This window comes from Lytechinus pictus, chromosome 3 (genome assembly GCF_037042905.1).
Source record: "Lytechinus pictus isolate F3 Inbred chromosome 3, Lp3.0, whole genome shotgun sequence".
Classification (NCBI taxonomy): domain Eukaryota; kingdom Metazoa; phylum Echinodermata; class Echinoidea; order Temnopleuroida; family Toxopneustidae; genus Lytechinus; species Lytechinus pictus.
In genome coordinates, this window is record NC_087247.1 from 23,426,883 (window position 1) to 23,452,301 (window position 25,419).

A 25,419-nucleotide genomic window follows, 5' to 3' on the forward strand; every position below is an offset into this window, starting at 1 on the left:
AACAAGCATTACACTAAAAATTTCAAAAAAATTATGTCATATAACTTTCTTATTCTATATCTGATTTTGATGAAATGTTCAGTGTTACACTTGTTGGATTTTTCTCTTTTTATTCAAATAAACTTTTTGTTGGGGTGGAATTGACCTTTAAAGGTACATTAATTTTCAGTGGAATGAATAAATTTGGCCTTATGTATCCCACAATTAATATTAAATGACATCTGATGAGCAACTGTGAAGCACATTTTAATATTAACATTGATATCATTATCATGAAGGTAAAAAAAGGATGGAGAACCATCTCATTTCCTTTGAAGCCAGGTTTAATGCTGCAGGGATAAAAATATGTTATTTTGTTTGCTTTTTCTTGCAGATTCAAAAGATTAACTGCCTACAGGTAAGTTACAAAAGGAAATATGCGATTGTAATGACAATTATAACTTTTTGCTGCCTCTGGTCAGAAAACATGAGCAGACACATTGCTTGCTTATAACAAGAGAAAGCAAAAATAAATTTTGCAATATTTCCTCAAAAATGTTTTCAATTTACTTGATTGGCTGCATGTGGTCGCAACTGTCACACATACAAAATCACAACTAAAAAGAAGTTTGTTGAAATTGTAAAATGTTGATGAAAAATGATCAAATTTGATTTTTTTTTCTTCAAAATTGGCCCATTTTGGGACACAAACCTTTGATGCATATTTAGCCATGTGTTCAATATCCATATTTTGTCTTCAAACAAAATATATTCCCAATAATCTATTTTCAACAAAAGTCACTTCAGTTTTCCCATTTTTGGTCTAGGATTGTGTGGTGTTTTTTTTTAAATATTCTTTTCATGTTTTATTTTGCTGTATTTTATGCAATCACATTATTGTAAGAACATTCTTTATTCATTATTTCCTATGAATTTGTTTTTCTTTTTTTTTTCAATTTATTTTATTCAATTTTCAACAGAACAAAGTAATGTGGTCAAAATAGTTACAGTGAACTTATACAGACAAAATAAATTCAGGCATGTACAGTATATGATATTTATCTATAAGTTAAAGTAAAACAAAACAGAGTATTATATATAAGCAAAATATCATAACCATTATAAAATAAAATTCTGAGAAAATAGAGGGATCCACTAAATCCATTTCATATTATCCATTTCATATTATGATGGCTGTCCAGACAAATCCTCTATCACTGTAATATTGTATTTTGATTATCATAGGTCGGCCGGTGACCCTCTTCGTCTCACATATTAACTCGCACATTAGCTGTGTCAGCTTCAAAATACTGGAATGATTTGCCTCTAATAATAAGACAGTCTCCATCAATAGAAATTTTCAGAAAAGCATTGAAAACCCATGTCTTTCATAGTTTGTAGTTTCATAGTTTTAGCATTATAGTATATCCTATAATTGATTTTAAGTATTTTCATTGTAAGCGCTTTGGGCCTTATGGGAAAAGCGCCATATAAGTAATAATAATTATTATATTTATACCTGTTGATGTCACTATTTTCATATGGAATGGAATAAAATAACATTGAATTGAATGAAACTGGCAGCGTTACACATCTCTATCATGTGCTACATGTATAGTGCACCTGTGTATTCTTTCGTACTTCAGAAAAGGGAAGCTACATGAATTAATTTGCAGTTCATGGTCACTCAATTCCTGTTATTATTCACCTCTCCAAACAAATACTGTACGTCAAGAGACCAACCACCATTATAGTCTCATTATTAAGAGCAATTATTACCATCTATTTCTCTCGAGGATAATTCGGACAAAGGCAAGAAGGCTTGATAAGGGGCTACATGTACATTCATATGGGGGGGGGGGGCACTCACATATATTGGTGGTGCGGGGACATGCCTCTTTGATGACCCCCTTTTTCAGACCTAATTTTCAGTTCTTTAGATACTCCGAATGACAAAAGTTCCATTCAGAAGCCGCCCCCCGCTTGCAAGACCCCCGTTAGGAAACATCTCAGTTCCCTAGCCCTGCCAAAATTGTCCAGCTTGAGCACCGCATGCGAGAGCTGCACACACGGCTCACATCTCCCTCCGCTTGCAGCCATTATACATGCACAGCGCCTAGCATGCACCTACTGTACCGCGATCCCGTTCCGTAGACCATTTTTCACACTGCCCGGTATTTTACCCTTGTGGTCAGTTCCTTAGACCCCCATTTCAGGGTTTCGTGAGGCACACCCCCATCAAAACAAATTTTGAGTGCCACCACCCTCCGGAGAGAGAATTTGGAGCTGAATACATTCAAAAGCATCCATAAGTATAAATAAGTATATATAACATGCATGTGCTTCATTTCTTTCCAGACCCACCTGTTGATTAAAGAGCCCATCAGGGTGTATTCACCAGACTTCATGTACGTGCATGTCACCCCCCCCCCACTGTCGAGCATGATTCTGACCAATGTGGCTACTACATTTCAAGCTCATCTTAAAATTTAGCGACATACAAATAGTATCAAATCACCTGCCTTTATAATGGTGCAGAATAGACTCATTTCACTAACATTTTCTGGAGAATTCCTGTGTATTTCTGAAGAGAATGTTACTTTTGACATACACTACAACATACTGATGACTGATTTCTTGGTGTATGAAGCAATTGCTATAGAGCTTAGGCACCAGAGAACCAAAAGACCTGACATTTGATAAAATCTGGATGGACACTCCTGATAGTGCTTTAAATAAACAATTTGGAACTGCTTTACCTCAAGATTTGCAAGCAGAATCATATATTCTAATTTAATTATGAATGCCTGCGTGATAATGGGGTTACAAATTGTCTGGGACATTGTCTAGCAGGTACCAGCAGTGAAATACTAACCCGCAATTTTCATGATTTAAAACATGATATCGATGATGACCCATTCTCAATGACAAGATACTATTAACCTGCAATAATGACCCCATTCTCACTGACAGGATTATATGATCTTTAGTGCAGAAGCATGTGATATTTCTCAGTGAAAACAGGGTGGACCGCTTTTAGGTTGTGAGGACACAGGATATATGTAGACCGTCAGTGACAAGACTGAAGCAACGAGATGACAAAGCAGGAACCAAAGAAATATTACTTGGATCAGAATACACACTCTCAGACTCGGGTATCATTAACAATATTTTGGGGTCACTTTACAATTCAATTCACATGACATTATTGATTCATGTCCTGTGTCTCACTTCACATGCTTCATGTGCCATAAAACAAAATTCAGACACTTGCAATTCAAATGATATCACTAGGTTCACATCAACACATCACATAAAGTCCTTGAAATACAGAACTCAAAGACCCCCAAAATATTGACATATTAGAGACATATCACATTTATAAAGAAATACAGTGTATTTGTTTAACTCTGGCAATGTGCAGAAAAAATAGAACAACAGCATTTGTTTTTATAAAATAATTACAAGTACTTACAGGTTCACCTGAGTTTGGATTGCTGACAACAGCCTCATAGCTCAGTTCAACTGTGTAGTTCAGGACCTGGCAACACTCAGTGTTGTGGCTGTTGTAGCCAAGTCCATGCAACAAAAACTGTACTCCTTTTACCTTGGATGCCCCTGGAATAAACAAGAAATAAATATTAAATAAGTGATATATTCAAGAGCTAAGATATAATTCTTTGGGAAAAAATTACACTGTATAGTAGACCTTTTGGCTGTATTCGAACCAGTGACCAAACGCAATTATTTGCCCATTAAAACATAGTATTGTGACAATGCATCTATGAAAATTTATAGGGGAAAGGGGATTATTTGTTCTGAAATAGAAATGTAATTGGTGTTGTGGATGATTGTAAATTAATGGGATTTAATTTTATTGTGATTCCATTAAATTTCAATTGTGTTCATTATAGCAGCGAGTATTTCATAGAGGCTTTGAGGTTGATACATGTACAAGACGGCGGCTTCCCAGCTTCCCTGTACATGTAGATAAAGCTTGCTAACAGAATAGCCTAGATAATAGGTTTTTACAAAAATCAGTTTGAGAAAGAAACTGTGAACAGGGCCCATGATTGCACCACAGCTCTAGTAAGATCAATGGTGTAAACAGAGATACATCCATGGTGTGAACAGACATACACACCAGGTGTAAGTTAGCTTTATACAGCCTTGCTTGTTATGAATAGAAAGAGCCATGGTATGAACATTCAAATAGGCAAGAGAAGCCCCTTGGATGAACCATGGACATACTCCATGGATGAACCTATGAAGACCCTGCATACCTACAGAAATAACAGATGCTTTCTTGAAAATGATTTACATGTATCATACTTGTACTGAAAATCAAAGGCTTTAATACTGATTTTTATCAAAGGTGCTGCTCCCCTTGCTGCTCCCCTTCCCTGGGTATCAAGGGGCAGGGGGATGTGCTTCACAAACTCTTAAATTTGGGGTATAAGAAAATGACTATAATGTGTAAAATACAGGGTCAAGTACACTGTGACATATCAGGCAGAGTGAAACAGGGTCCACGGAACATACTAGCATAGTGACAACAGAGATGCTGAAAACATGGGATCTCGAGCTCACAGCATATAAATAGGCCTACATTATATAGGCCGATACCAGATGATATACTTGTGTATATATTTTCTTATTGAACCTTCTTCAAAGAGTATATTTAGTGATAGTGAAAGCACCCCCCCCCCCAAAAAAAAATTATGAATAATGGTGATGAGTAATAAAAGAATTGAATGTATTAAGAAATTAATTTATCAAATCACTTTCATGTTTTTCATCAATTTAACTCAGGGTAAATGCATCTACATCCATCAAATTCCCAAAATATAATAAGCATGTACCCAAATAACTACAATGTACATTTCCACCATGATTTATTTATTCTGAAATATTTTATTGCAAAACTCATAAGTTTGGTCAATGCCAGCAGAATTAGTAATATAATCTGTTAATGCAGAGGGGTGTAATTGTGAATTTCAACAAATAATTACCAGTTTTCAATGATGTCAATGTATATCAGGATCCCAATGTCATGGTGTTAAGATTATTGTACAATAAAATACACATTTGTACGTATGTAAATTACAAAGTGTATATGAAATGTTGTATAAAGCATCTTTAATTACATATGAAACAAAATCAGTCAAGAGTATATGTAGTCTGAATTTTGAGTGATTACAAAATCCTGTAACTAGACAAGGGTGGTGATTACACAGCTTTCTTTTCTTCAAAAGGCAGTTTTAACATGTCAGGACTGTTCTGCAAGACTGAACTGATACACTGAGCATGTAAAGCAAAGGGATGATAGAAGACATGATCTGTGAGGCGCCTCAATATTCCCCCACGGAATGCACATTTATTGTCTATCCCAAGATGATCCTGCATAAGATATTCACCACAACCTGTCTACACGCATTAAACACTTTTTCATATAATCAACCAACTCCATGGCGATCAAGCTTCCCACCCACCCAGCTTATGAAACAGCAAGTCTGAAAATGAGAAGAAAAGTAAATTTGAAGAGAGAAGCCGAACAAAAAGAGGAGGAATGAAATCAGAAGAATAAAGTCATAAAATAGAAAGAGTGAGAGGAAGACATAAAGTGCAAGAATGTGTTATCCACACAACTCTTGTTCTTATCTGAGACAGACAATTTTCCTACATGGCTACTTCTAAAATCAAATATCAAATTTTATTACATATAACTTGAGGATGAAATATGAATGAAATTGGCAACAATGAGTACTTTAATAACATTTTATCAAGGCTTGCTTTATAAAATTAAATATCAACCGGATGTTACGGAAGCGAGGAAATTGCCTCTTGAGCTGATGTCTGCTACTTGTGAATGTATGGAGGACTACATCTTTCCCACAAGTCTCATTCTACTGCCAGATGATAAAAGACAAAATGCTCTGTTGCTGAGCAACATTTGATACTAGGTAGATAATTTGAGTGTTCTGAACGAAATAATACAGCATTCTCATCTTGAATTTTCACATATATACATGTACGTAGGCAAATTGAATTTGAATCTGAATTCAAATCAAATATTCCTTCCTTTCTTTTGAAGTCATTATTTTCAAGAAATAAAAATGATTGAAGTGTTGTTCTATGAAAGTTTCAACATTCATGTTTTTCTAGAAACTTATTAGATTAGAAAACATCAATCCTTCCCAACAGGATATTATAAAATGAGGAGAAGTCAGAATCATACTCATCCCACACATAGTGGCAATATACAGACACAAACCTGAGAACTGTTAATACAAGAGTCTTTTTTTACACTGCTCTCAACTAAAATCAATATGTTTTTATGTTCCGACTAAACCTGATTTTTCATCTTAGGTGGTTAGTAAGTACTGTTTTAATGCAGATCTAAAAACCTTTGGTAAAGAATCAATAATGTGAGTATCATATAACATTCACTTCTTATAAAAGTCTAATAGCATTGATTTTTTTTCTTTGGATTCTTTATAAAAAATGAAATTTTGAATTTTGGGATACCTTGCACCCTCTTTCAGTACTCTTTTTTTGTAAGAACCAATTAAAAACTAATCTTAATAACTAAGTGATTGGATATCATCTAGCTACATACAAAGACTATATCCTGATTTTTTTGCCTATACAGCAATTTAGAACTGTTTTTATATAAAAATAATTTGTGGATATTTTATTTCATTTGAGCACCCAATCAAAATAAATGAGGGCCTTTTCACACGTGAATCTTGAATCATCATTGGATTGCAATTCGTCTTCAGAATCATCAGACCTTTCACAAGCTCAATCAAAAACTGTGATTTGAATTTGAATTCCCGAGCGAAGGCGGTATCGGTCCTTGGTGACTTGTCAATCAAAGCACTGCATCGCAAATACAAACCTCGATGAGTGCATGACAATTGTATTATCTACGGAAGTGCTTGAAAGGTCCCCCAAAGAAGATGTTTTGGAGGTCAAGCCTTTCACACACAAAATTCGTACCGTAATTTTAGTGAAACTTAACTGGAATTCACCTCTAGAGTAGAATTTGAATTTGTGATTGTGATTAGTGTTCATGATTGTAATCATGTTCTATTGTGGTTTCACATGTGCTAAAATTCATCATTAATTTAGCCGTATTTTTCACTGGAATCATCATTCAAATTACAATTTTTTTACCATGTGAAAGGGTGGTAAATGATTGTGTAAAAATCGTAGAATGATCAATTAAAACTTTATTTTTCCTCCATACCATAACAAGTTTAGCACATAATAATACTAGATGGGATTTGAAATGCACCAAATGCACTCTGTAAATTGCCCAAGGCATTCATATCAGGTATTTAAATGAATACTCCAGGCTGAAAATATTTATATCTATATTAAAAAGAGTAAAATTCAGAGCAAAATGCTGAAAATTTCATCAAAATCTGATAACAAATAACAGAGTTAATGAATTTCAAAGGTTAGCATTATTTTGTGAAAACAGTTATATGCACATCATCATGAATATTCATTAAGTATCACAGGTGATGTGTAAAATTAAGTTAATGTGCAATATTAATTTGCAAGAGAAAGTAAATGGATAAAAAATAATGCCTGGTTGAGGAGGGGTGAAGACAATAATAGCGAAAGCAATACGAGAGATAACAATATTTTTTATGATAGTGATGATAATAATAACAACAAAAATAATAATAATAATCTGTCTCTACAGATCAGAGAAATAAATTATAAGGACACTCACCATAACGGTTCAGAGTATAGGTGATCCCAAGACAGGTAGAGTTTTTGGTAGGATCCAAGATGATGCTGAAGAAGGACAATTCTACAGTTTTGTTTTCTACAGGAGGGGGTCTGTCCTCGAGCCCCTCTGGTTTCGGGTATTTGTTGCCACAGGTACTACCTACATATCACAAAAATTATATCTCATCAAACTATAATGCATTTCATGGGAAGTTCATCTACAAAGCAAAAGTTAATATGCTTGTCCAATTGATAAGGACTGAGGAATCTCATCTTCATAACCATGTTTGTGTGTGTTTTTTTTTTTTAATTCCGGTAGTCTATCAAAAATTCAAGCTTATCTTATAAATCAGAAGCACAAAAGATACAAATAAATAAAGGTTCAGTAAAAATCTATCACATAAAGAGCCAATTACATCTATCATATCAATTAGAAATACAAATTTTTAAAGTTTACATTTTTCGTATCACATTCAAGCAGTTCCCACATAAAATGCTCATGGTCTATAATAAAAAATGATTTTAATTATGCATTTGATATATAATCAGACACATTATTTCACAACATTACTTGAACCATTAAAAAATAGTTCAAGATTATTTTTAATGAAGATGCAGTTGGTGAGCTGTTTCATATAGAAAGTCTAAAACCAAGCCAAATTTAATGGGAAATTTGTGTTAAGAATCATTCTTTATAAATTTGTCAGCTAAATTTACTTGAATTTGGTTTGGATAATGAACAATCGTAAATTAATTCATCCATTGAATTCAAACTATTATCTGATACTTACTGCTGCCACACATTTCTTCATTTAGGGCTTCATACCCAAACTCATTGCCACCCTGTGAAAATAAAATGGAAGACAATGAATCATGAACCAACAAAATGATAGTAAAATCAATTGAAAAATTCACACCTGATGAGGACAACAAATCTTAAAGCAAACCAAAATAGATCATGATCAGGGACCAATCCAAAGTTGGATTGAAGTTTTCAATCTAATAGATTAAGAATTAATTCTTATTTGATTAAAACTTTCAATCTGATTTTGGATCATCCCCTATAAACTACAATCTATTAGATTGACTTTCAATCTAAGGAATTTAGAGAGAAAAGACAAAGTTTTTTCGTCAAGGTACATGTGAAATACATGAACAATACTGATCATTCATGTTCAGGCCTATTTATTTAGCTAAACAATTTATGAACTTTGAATAATTTCAGGAAAGCAATACAGTTAGACAGTTCCTGACATTTATTACATAAGTAAAATGTCCTCTATCTGAAGTTGTAACATCTGATAGACTTGTCACCTGTACTTTTGGCAATTCAATTTAGCAGCAGTGTTACTTTTAAGATATTAAAAAAGATTCTCTCTTTAAAAGTATTTACATTTCAATACAAAATTTCAAATTGCAATGCTACCAATTACCATGGCATGATGCCCCCCCCCCCAAAAAAAAAAAAAATGCCAAAAATATGAGAAATTATCAATTCAGTTTCCATGAATTGGAAATCAGAGAATAAGACACAGTATTAATCCATAGCCTACCTTGCTTACCATAACCAGACATGTGAGGAAGGGTTAGAATTATGGACAGACCTTGTGCATTGTGGAAAAAAAAAACCCAAATCTATCAGTATTAATATTGTATTTATATCGGTTTTCCATTAAATATCTGACATTATTACTGTTTATATAACATGCAAATTATATGCATAAATAATATAAATTCTGCCTAGTAATAAATAAAGACACTGGGGCATTAAAATTTGATGTGATTACAGGAACACTTTACTTCAAACTTCAGAAACCTCTGATTGAAAGTGATTTGAATTTTCATTTTATAATTATTATTATTAGGGGATCCAGTTTCCACTGTTTCAGAGTGTTATATAAAACCAATATTCTTTTAGAATATAGATAAAATAATAACTTCAAAAATCAAAATGTTCAAAAAGAAATTTAGAATTCTCTGAATAAAAAAATGCAATAGACAATAATACTAATATAACAACTTATTTTGAATGTTATTAACTTATTGTTTTGTATTGTCTGTTAAGTTTTACAAATATATTATATTGCTGAAGCTACAGCAGTATGTTTTCCTCTCTAACAGCGCACTTAACCTGAATTTGATTTGACTGAAAAACATTGCACTTTAATAAAGTATAGTATAGATTGGCACTATTGAAGCAATTACTGTACTTTCTTATTGACCTTACAACACTTTCAGTACTACAGTGCGTATCAAAAAAAAAAAGTTTACACTTTGAAAAAGCCCTGGGAATTAAAAAATATAAAACATCATGTGGGTAATCTATTCACATATAATCTTGGGTTGGGTCTCATCTATCCAATGAAAGTAAAAGTTTTGACAGAATGTTACACTTGAGTGAGCACTGTCCATTTTTGTAAAGCTCGCAGAAATCTGTTTGCGCAGAAATGCTGGTTTTCACGCTGTGTCAAGGGGAAAGGGCGAAATCAAACTTACCCTGCGAAACATTTCTCATAAAATTCCCTTGCACTTTTAGTCAATTGAAATAAAACCGATTCATTCAAGCATTTTGTAACAATTTTGCCACCCAAATTGGAATTTCAACACTTAGTAAGCACAACCTTTACCCTTTTTTGCCAGCTGGATCTGAGGACTTAACTGAATCTGAACAAAAACTTATATCAGACATCTCCAGCATTTTATCACTAAGTTTTTATCATTTAAAATGGGTTTACATTTCATTTTTCATTTAATACTTGTTTCTCCACACTTTTTCCAAGCTTGACGATGATTAACAAAATGAAAATCAAGCCTTAGCCATTTCATGTAAATCACAGCTCAGTGTAAAGCAAATATCGTCACGATGGCCTTGGTGGGTGGGGGAGTGGGATGGGGTGTAATGCACTCTTCGAAGTGTTTTGGGCAAGGAAATAAGTTAAAAAAGGTAAAAGATATCTTCAAATCAATTTTACTAGCTAAATTCCCCGTGATCTTCATGATTAAGGTTACTTTTATTTGCATAACTATTTCAAAGTTCTGCGCAAATAATTTTTCACTAACTTTTCAAAAGTAAGTGGTGCTCACTCAAGCGGAAATATTTTTCGACAGTTATATCGTCATTTGCTTAAATGGATCTGTACCAATGTTAAAATGTGGAAAAATCTTCAGGATATTACAAATGTACAATTTTACAGGATTTTTTCTAAGTGTAAACTTTTTTTTGATAAGCACTGTATAACTTTTATGTCATTCGGGAAACAAATCCATCAAAATCAAAAGTAAAACAAGAAAGTAATGATCTTGTTTAATATTTTGCATAATTTGTTTTACCAAACATTGAAATGCACATCAATTATGCAAATTAAGGAGCTGATGTCATAACATTCATGTACATACATGTATGTACTTATTACATCTTCTGTCTTTTATTTCATATTTTCCCTCCAATAATAGATGCATGTACATACGTGTAGTAAGTGATAGCATTGCAACATTTTTATTGCGTTTCATCAGTTTTTTATCACAACTTCAAGGAGCATGATAAAAAACATCCACAACCTACATTTTGTAAGAATTGGTTCACTAGGGTCTGATATATGGCCACACAAGTGTATTGAAGTCAATGTATTATTTGGACTGCTGTAAATTTTAAGTTTAATCAAAGTTTAATGGGTGTAAGAAAATAAACAGTAGTTGGTGGTAAGGCAAGAAAAGTCTTGATTCTGTATGTGCAATGTTGTGTCCATTAAAAAAATGATTCTTCATGCCTAATAGATCCCTCTCCCCATAAAGACCATGTAAATCTTGAGCAAACAAAAACAAAGGAAAAATATGAAATTATACAAACTGAAAAGGCAAAAAATGCATTTGAATAAACGGAGGCAGGTTGGTATTGATCTAATTGAAGAACAGAAAATGCTTCAGTAGTCTGTAAACACCCATACCCACAATAAAGCAACTGGGACAGATCAAGGTACAGCTATTCATCTCTGTTCTACTAAAAGAGTCAGTGACCCACAAAATATGAACCAATATATTTGACCTTTCTAAGAGTTCCATGATAACTGATTTTAGCTAGTGCAGTTCTCTCCTCAATGATATTGATAACATACAAAAATTAAGAAATAAAACCTACAAAAGGAAGTCATATTTCACCCATTAAATGATGTCCTTCAATGGCACTGTGCACTGTAGTGACTAAAGATGCATGCTACACTAAAGAGCAACAATGTGCATTATTCCTCTCATATACAATATGTACAAGAATGAGTACTTGTAATTTACTTGTATTTCAGAGGTCATCATTATCAACTCTGTTTTGTACTCAAAGGCTTCAATACTTGGAATAACATCAGATATAGTATCATGATTACTTTTTACATTCATGAATCCTTCCTTACACTGATTCATGTTGTGAATGTACAAAGAGTAAAATCAAGTTATATGTTAAAAAACATACATGGCAACAATACCGAGTAGTTGAGTAAACAACATACAAATAGGCTGGTGAAATGCAGACAATGAACTATCAGCCTACATTTTTGTCCCCTGAAAATACATAAAGTATTTGAGCAAATACTATCTCTGCAAATAAATTAACAATATCATGAATTTAAAGAGAATGTACATAGGATGGCTCTGTGCAAAGTCCTATTTCTAAATGGTGTAGCCTACAGGTCAGTGGCAAATTACAGAAGGCCCGCTACCGCTCATGATACACATACCCATCCGTTTTTTGGCCTTTTATTTCATGGTATTCCTTGGCTTTGCCAGGCTTGGAATCAATCTAGTGCCAGGCGTTAGATTTGAGTATTTTAAGGACTAGGCCACTTTTGTAGGACATGATGAAGGAAATCCTGGAGTAATTGGTACATTTGTCTTTGAGAGCTGATGGTGTCATTGGTTTAATGTTGAACTGTATCGCTCTTGCTGCTGCTTATGGGCAAATTGGACAGTGGGTTAATTGGAACCTAAATATGGCTAAACATTTATGCTTTTAATTTCAATGCATATTTTTTTATATTAAGAACCAAACAACAGGGGCCCATTTCATAAAGGACTTGCAACTGTTGTAATTTTGCCATAATGGCAACTACCATGTTTACAGGGCTTAGCAGCCAATCATAATCAGGTTTACCATGGTAGTTGTCATAATAGCAAAGTCACAACAGTTGCAAGTCCTTTATGAAACGACTCATAAGTCCCCAGGACTTCAATTAATCCGAGGCCATTGAAGGCCATGTCCATGGTCTTGATGCCCCTCTCATTGGCCTAGGAGATCTGTTGTGCTTTTTTTTTAAATTTTCCTATTTGTGCTGGACATCATCTCAGTCAGGGGCAGATCCAGGTTTTTCCAAAAGGGGTAGGGGGCACATTTTCCTGAGGTTTTCACCTAAAATTTAAGGTCATTTCGTCAATGTAAAATTTGACAAGCAAAAAACAGTCCTCAACTTGTGTATGAACGACATATACCCATTAAAAATATATGCTGTGACTTTCAAAAGGGGGGAGGGGGCACACTTGTGTAAGGCAGCATATTTACATTTAAAAATTTAATCATGGCTCTCGAAGGGGGGGGGGGGATGGGCCAGATGTGCCCCCCCTGGATTCGCCAGTGATCTCAGTTATGTAACTTCCCACAGCTTAGCACATGCTCACAATAGAATCACAATGCTTCCATGAATACAATACCTTTGCATTGCCTTTCGTTAGCTGGTGATGCTGAAGCATGTCTGACATTGCATAATTAATGTTAACAGGTTGTTAGCTCCGGAAAACTATACCACTGTACTGTCCCTTTCTTAGCTCACTAACAATCGCCTGAAAATTGACTGATGTTGTCACAGAGGGAATGAGAGGGAGCGTTTCATGAAAGAACTTGTCAGACAACTTATCCGACAGGTACCATCTATAGCAATTGGTGTTTCTCAGCCAATCAAAATCAAGGAAAGTTGTTAGATCTGACATCTGACAACTTGTCGGCCAAACGTTGATGAAAGGGGTGGCGCTTAGCGAGTTGGAAAATATTCTGTTAAAAATTCTTTAAAAATCTACAAAACAGTTTGGATCATTCTTAAATGACATGTATGAGTTGTATGCATCAATGGATGGCACTGAACCATGTACAGGAGAATGAGTCCCTTGGAAGTAAGCTTGTACATACATGTATAAAAACAGAATTAAAGGGGAATCCAGCCTTTGCCATAAAATGTTGTGTTGGGAAGGAAAAAAATAAATTAAATAGAATGGCGAAAGTTTGAAAGAAATCGGACAAGGGATAAGAAAGTTATAGCTGCTTTTAAATTGAGATCACTAATAGTATGTAAATTTCAAATTTGCAACTGGGTAAGTAAATTATGACAAGGGGCAAGGACAACTTTCACATAGGCCATATACTGTATTATCAGGGATTTGTGGTTTTCTCCTAAGTACCCATTCCCCTGGGACAGTAATCTAAATATAATCCAGGTATATTGTTTTATGTCCTCATGATGAAAGAAAGATATAATTTGAAATAAAACTTTTTGGGAAAATGACATTTTAGCCACAATATGTATTGGAGTACATGGAAGAGTAGTCCTTGCCTTACATCACTATGACATCCCATATGCGGCCAATTTGAAGTCTCCATGGGTATAGTGATTACCAATATTTACAACTTTTAAAAAATCACAACTTTCTTGTTGTTTGTCCAATATTGTTCAAACTTTCACCTATCAACTTGTCTGATTTTTCTTTTTCTTATAAAAACAAGTTTTTATTTGGGTTGGATTCCCCTTTAACTCAAAGAATGAAGACAATGAAAGTTTGAGTAAAATTTAACAGACCATAATATGAGCATTTTAATGTTGAAATCACTTGTGTTATAGAGATCCTCAGGGCATGATGGAGGGAATTTCAAATCATAAAATTATTAATCACAGCTCTCAAGACAAATTGACCAATTTCACCAGGCTTTCCTTGATTGTAAAACAATCTATTCTATCTTTCTTTGTCCCCCACCACCTCTTTTCCCCCTAAATTCCTCCCTCTCTTTAATCTCCCTTCCCGCCTTCACTCTCTTTAAAGGACAAGTCCACCCCAACAAAAAGTTGATTTGAATAAAAAGAGATAAATCCAACAAGCATAACACTGAAAATTTCATCAAAATCGGATGTGAAATAAGAAAGTTATGACATTTTAAAGTTTCGCTTAATTTCACAAAACAGTTATATGCACATCCTGGTCGGTATGCAAATGCAGAGACTGATGACGTCATCCACTCACTATTTCTTTTGTATTTTATTAGACGAAATATGAAATATTCTAATTTTCTCCTCATTGTCAAGTGAAACAATGATTGATTCCTCTTTGAACGTGTGGAATTAGTATTGTTTAATACTACAGTATATGGTTCAGTGAAGTTGGTCCTTATTGTCAAATTTGTCAAAAATGAAATATTGTTTAATTCAAACAATAAAAAACAAAAGAAATAGTGAGTGAGGGACATCATCGTCTCTCTCATTTGCTTGTCACTGGGTTGTGCATATCACTGTTTTGTGAAAAATAAACAAAAATTTAAAATGTAAGCTAGTAATTTAGGGGAAGAGTTCCTTTCAGGCTTTTGTAACAGCCACCCAAACTGAAGTGATAACAAGTAAAGTTAAAGGTGGTTGGTGCAAGAGGAACTCTTTCCCTTTTGGGATCTGAATCTTCTGATACTAACAATACATTCAGTAACAGGTAGCTATTTAATTTTTTTTAAATTATATTCTTGGCTAGGTTAGGGCCTAGTCAACACTCTGTCTCAACAAAGTCTAACGTTAGATTCCTACATGTAACTTTTAATAAAGTTAGATCTATTTTCGATTTTGAAGAAATTGATTTATTGTCATTTTTATAATTCTCTAGACATTAACTACTGCCATGATTGCCTCCCTGGAGGACTTAAAATGAAAATACTAAGACTATTTGCTACAAAACAAAATCGATTGTCATACCGAGGAGATCCATGTGTATTCTGTATGGCACCTCGCATTCTCAGTGGCGGTCTGTTCGATGAATAGAGACCCGAAGCATACGGCGAGTGTGAACACGAGGGAAGGCTTGAGCTTTTGCACCGTGGACATGATGATGATGTTGCTTGTGCTTGCACTTGCCTTCTTCTTCTACCTAGGTACTTGTAATAACAGGGGGTGAATATGATTCCAATCTCAAATCATGCTAGAGGCTTGATTTGGAGAACGGTTCGATGGATACGTAGGAGTGGATTGTGTCCAACATTATTGAAAAACTGGGTATCTTTCCTGGTATTGTAACGCTGCCTTATATCGTCTGCTACACCAACAAGTGTGTGTGTCGGATCCATAAGGTCTTTGGTCGGATCGATCAAGCACGCTCTTTATACATTAGACATGTGTTGACAGAAGTACCGGGTACGCAAGCACTCCATATACAGTGCGTCCCGCAAAAAACGAAACCGAGATCTCGCGATTATCTTATAAATACAATAGACAAATGACCCACCAATGTAAAGCTTAGAATCTCCTCTTTCATCTTTATTACTTAGATTATTTCTCATTCACGCATGAGTGAGCAAAAACAATTTGAAGAAAGGATACCAAAACTCATTTGGCCGGGGGGGGGGGGGGTATCTGAATTTCAAAAAGAAAATCACATGCCTAAAAAGTTCATTGTCTTCTCTTTTACATATTTGATCACAGAAAAGGGCCAAGAAGTAAACAAGTTATGTTCCCTCGAAACGATGCTTGTATTTCCATAATTTCATTTAATAAACGTGTTTTCACCGGTTTCCCACAGAAGCTATAGGTACGGTTAACAAAGTTGTTTATAGGATTGACATTAATTACCTTATACCTTGTACACTTATATTCATACTTTGTTTCTATTTAAATTGATTATATTGTATTTGTTTTAATCACGTTCTGTTTAAATTGTAAAGCGCTTAGAAACTGTTTTGTATTAAGCGCTATATAAAAGCTCCATATTATTATTATTAACAAAGGACTTAAAGGGGAATCCAGCCTTGGTCATAAAATGTTGTGTTGGAATGGAGGAAAATAAACAAGACAGAATGGTGAAGAAATCAGACAAGCAATCAAAAAGTTAAGGCAGTTTTAAAATTTAGATCCCTAAGACTATGTAGATTTCAAATTGGCAACTGTGTAAGTGAATTATGACAAGGGGCAAGGACAACTTTCCCATAGGCCATCTGTGTTTCTCCTAAGTACCTATTCCCTTGGGGCAGTAATCTAAATATGACCCAGGTAGTATACTGTTTTATGTTCTCATGAAAGAAAAATATAATTTGAAGTAAAACTTTTGAATAAAATGACACATTTCATGTATTGGACTACATGGAAGTTTAGAGGATCCTTGCCTTACATCACTATGACATCACACATGAAGCCAATTTGAAGTCTCCGTGTGCATAGTGATTACCAATATTTACAACTTTTAAAAATTCATAACTTTCTTGTTGTTTGTCCGATATTTTTCAAATTTTCACGTATTAACTTGTCGGATTTTTCTTTTTCCTTTAGAAACAAGTCGCTTTATTTGGGTCCATGGTTAGAGTCAACAAAACGGAGTGTCGAGTGAGATTGAACGCTAGCCCGTAAACCTCTTCATTTCATGAAATTATTGAAATTAAAGCCTTATTCAATTCAAAATTTATTTAAAATCAATCAATCGTAAAGATACAGGTATATACAAATTAGATAAAAACATGGGATTGGGAGCCCCGATGGAAGTTTTCATTTAAAAAACTTGTTGGTGGGGCACCACCATGATACAATATTATTAAATACAATAAATATAAGACAAACATAAAGATTGAACAACAAATAACATTGAAATACAATTTTAAAAAAGAGAGAAAAAAAAAAGAAACAATGGGCTAATATAGGGGAAATAAACAAACAAACAAGCAAACTAGAAGTAATAATTATAAATCATTGTGACCTACAGGGTGCTATTGGCAGGAGTTTTTATACTGAGAGAAAACTTCAACTTTCAAAAGTTTTTAAAACTTATTTAGGGTTTTACTTTGTTTAATATCATTATTCTAAGCTTTACAATGGTAGGTCATTTTGTCTATTGTATTTGTGATTAAGTTATGATAAATCTCGGTTTCGTGTTTTTTTTGTGGGACGCACTGTATATAGAACATGATTTTGTGGTTAATTGAATATCAAATACAAATTCACAATAATGATTTAAAAAAGCATGCACAATAACTGATTAACCTATACATTATTAGAAAATAATGATAGTAATAGACATAATTCATGTAGGGCCTATAAATAGCTCAATGGGCAATATAAAAATGACCATTAAAGGGGAATTCACTAACAAAAAGTTTATTGTAAAACTGGCAGAAAAAATGATAAGAAATCTTGCCGAAGGTTTGAGAAAAATCCATCAAAGAATATGAAGTTATTAGAATTTTAATTATTCGATTCATGATGTCATATGCGAGCAGTAGTCCTATAATAGGCCCTAATCGTACGTATGCTAAAAAAAATCAATGAAATGCCATTTTATCAGAAAATTGACGGTTTTTACTGTAACTTCGGTAGAGACAAATCATTTCACACCCTTTCTTAAAAAGAAAATAGAAATAAGTTATCAAGAACCATTAAATAAAAAAAAAACTGAAATTCATGCATCTCATATGGGGTAGCTGCTCGTTTGTGACGTCCCAAATCCAAAACTTTTCTAATAATTTTCATATAGTCTTTATAGATTTTCTTAAAACCTTTACCAATGATTTTTTTTTCATTTTCACATAATGATTGTAATTGTCTTACTATAATTTTATCATTAAAATATAATTTTATTTACTTCTTCTTTCTTCTTCCTCCTCTTCTTCTTCTTCTTCTTCTTTTTCTTCCTCTTCTTCTTCTTCCTCTTCTTCTTCTTCTTCTATTTCTTCTTATTCTTCTTGTTCTACTTCTTCGTCTTCTTCTTGTTCTTCTGCATGCTTCCTCTAATTCTTCTACTTCTTCTTCTACTTCTTGTTCTATTTCTTGTTCTTCTTTTTGTTATTCGTCTTGTTCGTCTTGTTGTTATACATGCTTCTTCTTCTACTTATTGTTCTTCGCCTTGTTCTTCTTGTTTTTGTTCTTTGCCTTCTCCTTTTTATCTTCTGCATGCTTCTTCTTGTTCTTCTACTTATTTTGCTTCTTCTTCTTCTTCATCATCATCATCATCTTCTTCTTCTACTTCATCAATTTTTCTTTAATGTAGGGCTTCTTCATTCTACCTTCGTCATTCTCATTTCCTCTTAATTTATTTTTCGCTTTTTCTTATTTTTTATTCCTTCCCCATCCCCTCTCATTTCTCATTTACATTTAACAAAATGGATAGGCCTATAATATAAGGCAGACAACATGCAATGAAATATTAAATTTCGGCAGTGTTCATGCTCAAAAATGAAAAAGAAAAACACAATTAAGTAAACATGAATAAACTGTAGGCCTACATATGATCCAGTGTGGTATCCCCTCTTTATCAGTTTCAGTTTACGTTATTAATTTGTCCACGAGGGAGCTTTCAGAATCCGATGGCGGAATCATAACAAGATATAAATAATATTATTTTGTGACACCATTTATTTTTATTGCTGTTGCTGCAGTAAAAGAGATCGGTGTACGACCCACCTCGTATGTTTTAATTACATTCAACCTGCAGGGTATATATATAGGGCATGAAGGTATAATATCAATTATACAAACATAGAGATAGATGTTAAGCATTCTTAGTCATTTCAAGCAAATCAAAGATGTTGTTGTTTATTTTATGACGGCGCTCTCATTAAAAAAAAAGAAGAATATATTATATGCGAACCCCGATGTTATAATATAGGGAACCGTTCCCATCCCCTCACGTATCATAATGCGCATCCATCCTTATTGGTCAATATCATTTTATAGGACCATGGAAAATGCCTTTGTCCCGACAGACATCGCTGAATCACTCTCAAATTGTTTGAACTTACATTCCCTGTATCATCGAACTATAGTTTCATCACAAAATTAATAATTACTTTGTAGGGGACAAGAATTTATTCTCATGTGTTTATTGCCCTCATCCCTATATTATATACAAATGTTTTAAGTTTTGCATCGGAATCACGTTGTTTTCTGGATTGGGGAAAGGTATTTTGTAGGCCTATATACAGAAACGAGCCAAAAAATTTGAGGGGGCTCAATCTGGCGTATCGCGTAAAATTCTTCAAAATGTTGCGAGCCAGTGAGGCGAGGGAACACAAATTTCGACACTTTTTAAAACAAAAATCCAAGTTTGTGATAGATTTTGACATAATATTCAGAAAATAATATATTTCACCCTTATCCCTTTCCTATTCTGTCCCTTTCTCTTTTTTCTTGGTCGTCTGTACGCCAGTGCCTATATACAGTGCGTCCCAAAAAAAACTATACACTTTTGAAATGGCTGCCAAATAAAAAATGTAGCACTTTGGGGAAAACAATATACATATATGGAAAGCCTATAAAGTCAACTTTCAAATGACACCAAAAAGTTGGAAAACTATTCATGCTTGAGCGAGCACTGCCCACTTAAACAAAGGGTATGAAAATTAGGGTGGGCCGGAATTAGCTTTCCAATTTCTTTCAGGTTTTTTTGTTTGGTACTTGCAAAGTTGAGGGTTATTTGTGAATTAAAGATCAGATGTGATCAGTTTGTTGTTTATGAAAATTTAACGCGTTATTAAATTGAAATTTAATGCATGAGTGATCATGATTTGCAACTTTTAGTGCAGCATTTTGTCTTTATCATGTGGATCTCAACAATGTGTTCATGAGAGTCAGGAGAAGAGGGGGGGGGGGGGGTAGGTGAAGCAAGGAGATATCACCTACTCCTCGGGTGAAGTACGTTGATGGGATAAAGGTCAACAGAACATTTAGCAACTCCTCCCTCCATCTCTACCCCCCCCCCACTTCTCTCCTCCTGAGAGACTAAGCTTGGCTAGGCTGTACAGAAATTAGCCTTACAGTTTTTTTTAGAGGTTAGTCCTTTGGAAGTTACAAAGCTAAGGGTGTTATGCAATTTATGAGTGAGATACGTTTTGGTTTCTTAGGCAAATTTCATGAGTTACTAAATTGAAATGTAATGCATGACTGAACAGGAATTGTAATTTTAGTGTAGCATATTCATCTCGTGGACCTCAGAAGTGTGTTCGTGAGAGTCACTAATGTGATGGTACCTGTTACAAGCAACAGGGCGGGATATGCTAAGACTTGGTTAAAAGGGCATTCCTCTTTTGTTTGTCCTTTTACAAATTAAAAAAATCATATGTACCATCCCCTCTCCACCTCCCACCCCCTCCCCCCTCTCTCTCTCTCTTTCTCACTTCCTGGATTGTAGCCTATTCAAAACTTAACTGCCGCCAAGTGACCGGTGGCTGAGTTTTTTTTTTTTGAATGATTACCAAGAAATTTAATGATTATGATGATTAATGAAGTAATTTATTGAAAAAAACTGAATGTTTGATTGATCACATTGCACATTGAATGAGTTGATTTACTGATAAATTGTTGATTAAATGATCGATAGGAAAAAGTTGATGCCCCAATTCAGAATTAATAATCAAATCATCATTCTGCTCTGGACTTCACGCGTACATGACAATATCCATCAGTATCTCAACAGAAGGGGATGGCTGGAAAGAGGGAGGGGGTGGGAGCTGAATGTTCTGTTGACCCTTATTCCATTAACCTACTTCTCCCACTTAAGTCCTATCTCATCCCCTATTCTCCCGACTCCCATAAACACATTGCTGAGATCCACATGATAAAGTTGAAATGCTGCCCAAAAAGTGTAATTTATGTTCACTCATGCATTAAAGTTAAATTTAATAATAAAAAAAAATGCTTAAGCAACCAAAACTGGTCACGGTAGATCATTCATTTATCACAACGCCCTTAACTTTGCAAGTTCGAAAGGATTTGCCTCTCAAAAACTGACATAAATTGGAAGGCTAATTCCAGCCCACCCTAATTTTCATACCCTTTGTTTCAGTGGGCAGTGCCCGCCCAAGCATGAATAGTTTTCCAACTTTTTGGTGTCATTTGAAAGTTGACTTTAATGGCTTTCCATATATGTAAGTCTTTTTCCCCAAAGTGCTACATTTTTTTATTTGGCAGCCATTTCAAAAGTGTATAGTTTTTTTTGGGACGCACTGTAGTTTGCGAAATAAAAAAATATAATAACTGATTGATGAACGAAACAAAATCTAGAAGTATTATGCCCTGTTGAATATTCACATCTCCGTCCATACACAATTTTCCAGAGTAATGTTTCAAGGAGTAGGCTAAGTAAAATATTACTCAGATGGTTTTGTTTTTAAAAGAGAGAATTTTAAGTCATGAGTCTAACAAAATGCTCATCACCTTTTGTCACCCGAGGCATGTGGCTTAACTTTTCGTTAATAATGGCTGGGAAATCCCCCTTCATATATATATTTTTTAGGGGGCAGACTGGTCCCGCAAAAAGGAGAATAGATTTGACATCGTGGGAGATGTTTCTCATAGTGGTAAGCATGGAAACGATATAAACACGATTAATGAATGAGATTTTAGAAAAATGAGTTTTAAAAGTGAGTAACATTTTCGGTCGACCTCATGCATGGGCTTGCTGATGGCGGGTTGTGTCGGCATATTTTAGTTTAGAGGTTTGGGTGAATCATTGTATTGTAATTTCGGCATCATTTTTTTTAGAATAACGCCTGAACACATAAAGCACTTTTTATAGTCATTGTAACCATGAACATGAAACGTATCTCACTAATCAGATATTTCGACCTGAAGAGGGGTATTCTAAGGCTTTTTTTAGGAACTTATTAAGGCCATGTATTTCACTAACTAAATGATGCGAGCGCTAAACGCGAGCTGAATTCTTTTCATATTCAGACCAGAAAAAAGACATTTTAAGGACTGTTTTTAGAGAGCAGACCAATCCACTATAATGCGAATGTAAGAACGGACGGGAAATGCTTCATATTCAGACCTTAAAAATAGTCATGAACAGGAAGCACTTGTCACTACATAAAATAATAAAAACTCGAAGAGCGAGGAATATCTTCGCTGTATATTGATTGAAAACGGGATGTTTTAGTACCATTTAATCCCCTTGAACAGGATTATTTATCGCATTAAACAGACAATGCGAACACCAGGAGTGATGAGCAAAAAGGCCCTAAGCAAATATGTTTCAGAAAGTTATGGAAAAGTATTTTTATGTAAATATGATCTAATATTTTCATCATTACAATATAACATAATAATATAGCATAAACAATAATTTCTTCCCCCCCCCTACGTTTCGCTTTCTTTCTTCCCCCTCTTTTCTTTCTCCCGTTTTTGTTTTGCCAACCGATGGGGGGGGGGGGGGTAGTCTACAAAATAATGTAGACCCACATCTGCAGTGTGTGGACCACAGCTGGTCTACCGTGGCTGGCTCGCTTCGCTCGCCCTTTCAGGCTGGTCAGTGCTTCGCTTCGCGCGCTGAGATCCGCTGAGATCCCACCTCACGAGCCATCAGAGTCTGAATAGCGGACTAATGGGGGGGGGGGGGGGGTACGTTCCCCCGTATTTACGCCACTGGCTTTATCTGGTCCATTTAGCACACTCATTCACCCACTTTCTTTCTTGTACAATTATCTATTATTATTATTTCTTTGGCCGTTTTGGCGTCATCAGTTTCTGTGCCCGGGAGGCGAAAAGCGAACTGAATCACTATGACCCGCAGGTCTCTCCTCCCGATATATTAAACTGATTGGGGGAGTGCAGGTGGACCACTACACCGGGGTTTCCCCCTACGCGTGCAGTGGGTTCAAACATAATAGGGTTGAGCAACAAAAGATGACCAGGTGGATGTATTTTACACTTTAAGAGCAATTAATACTAAAAAATATCAATATCAAATAACAAAAAATTACATCTTTAGTATAAAAATATTATTATATTTTTAGTTAAAATGAACGTATCTATACTTATGAACTGTCACATGACCTTCAATCAACGACTACTCCATCTTTCCAGGAGATCTTGAAGAATTTCATGTCTCCCGTCTTTAACATATATTATTATGACATCTTCATTTTTTTAATCACAATTTATTATTCGTTATTTTTTAATTATGTGAATCTGAGCCCAATTTATTATTCGTTGCCAAAGATTGGCAATAGACTTTTGAGTCTATGATTGACCACGAGTTTTCAATTTGGTTTTCCTATTTAAGTTCTAGTCCCAATAGTCCCAAAATGCCTGGGAACTTCAAATCCTAGGCATTTAAATGTCAAACAGGAAGTACTCGTGGACACCAAAATTACAAATATCACTGTAAAATCCTTAATTTTTGACCCATGTCGTTCATTCAACTTTCTACATGGCATGCATGGAGGCTGCCCAATTTGTCTTCCAGAAATAGACAAGGGAATGCCTCTATCTCAGGCTTTACACTATATATAGAGGGAGACAAACCAGATTAACCCCGGCAGGGATCGGGTCCGGATCGGGTGTGACCATCATTCTTTCGTTGCACCAAAATGCGTGTCAAAACATGATAAAATGAGATCAAATTGAATAATTTAAAAGATTATTTTCATTTTTCATTATTGTTAAAGGCGTCATGGCTTAGTGGATAAGACTCTGCATTCCAACACCTGTTACTCATTGATTCATATATGGATCCGTTTGATTTTGACGGATTTTCTATCCCCATTTTATTATTGTCTCATTCCCAATCCGGGTTCACAATAAAGAAATAAGTCTTTACTGACTCTATGTATAATGATTTGAGGAAGTTTTATATCGAAATTGCAGGCACATTTAATGATCCAAAAAAAAACCACTGCAACAACAAAGAACAAAGTTTTCCCAAATTCGTCTATTCTTTTCAGAGTGAAAAAAATTGTATTTAGCGCCAGAATAGGCCACAATACGAGTCTTATACAACTTTTATCTATATACAATTTTGTTTTCCAAGCCACACGCTCGCTTCTGAAATATTTAGATAAAGATAAAAATACTAGTATATACCCTTCATCAAGGTTTTGCTCAACATATCAGTTTACCACGGAACGAATAGTGACTTCAGACAGAAACACAATCTGAATGATGATGAACATATTATGATTTTGCACCCAATGCCCCCTATGACATAATTGTAAGTGCCCTGTTCTGGCTTTGCCCCCCCTCCCCTCTCCTCAAACAAGGAGGGGGTGGAGACTGTAAGCCCCAAATAATTTTCTAATTCTAATTTTATAATGCCTGAACTGAGTTGCAATGGATATTCCTGCCTGGAGTGTATAACAAAGCGGTAAAAGGGTTAAATGAATAAGACCAATTACTGGTTAGTAGACAAACCGGTTGCAGATGAAGTAGGACTAGACTAATTGGGATGAAACCAAACGGAAAGCAGACTGAGTTGATGTCGACCACTGATCAGTATTTAATTAAAGGACAAGTCCACCCCAACAAAAACTTGATTCGAATAAAAAGAGAAAAATTCAACAAGCATAACACTGAAAATTTCATCAAAATCGGATGTAAAATAAGAAAGTTATGACATTTTAAAGTTTCGCTTCATTTCACAAAAGAGTTATATGCACATCCCGGTCGGTATGCAAATGAGGGAACTGATGACATCACTCAATCACTATTTCTTTTG

The 25,419-nt window shown here is 34.7% G+C and overlaps 1 protein-coding gene across 1 annotated transcript in view; it reads right to left on the minus strand.

Annotated features, from left to right (window-relative positions):
- LOC129255772 (uncharacterized) overlaps nucleotides 1-16,061 on the minus strand; it is a 33,611-nt gene extending 17,550 nt beyond the window's left edge. Inside the window, exons 1-4 of the mRNA XM_064095931.1 lie at nucleotides 15,705-16,061; nucleotides 8,517-8,568; nucleotides 7,727-7,885; nucleotides 3,455-3,597 (exon numbers count right to left, since the gene is read on the minus strand). Of these exons, the coding sequence (XP_063952001.1) occupies nucleotides 3,455-3,597; nucleotides 7,727-7,885; nucleotides 8,517-8,568; nucleotides 15,705-15,833 (483 nt within the window). The 5' untranslated portion in view covers nucleotides 15,834-16,061. The remainder of the gene's footprint in view (nucleotides 1-3,454; nucleotides 3,598-7,726; nucleotides 7,886-8,516; nucleotides 8,569-15,704) is intronic.
- Nucleotides 16,062-25,419: the final 9,358 nt, after the last annotated feature.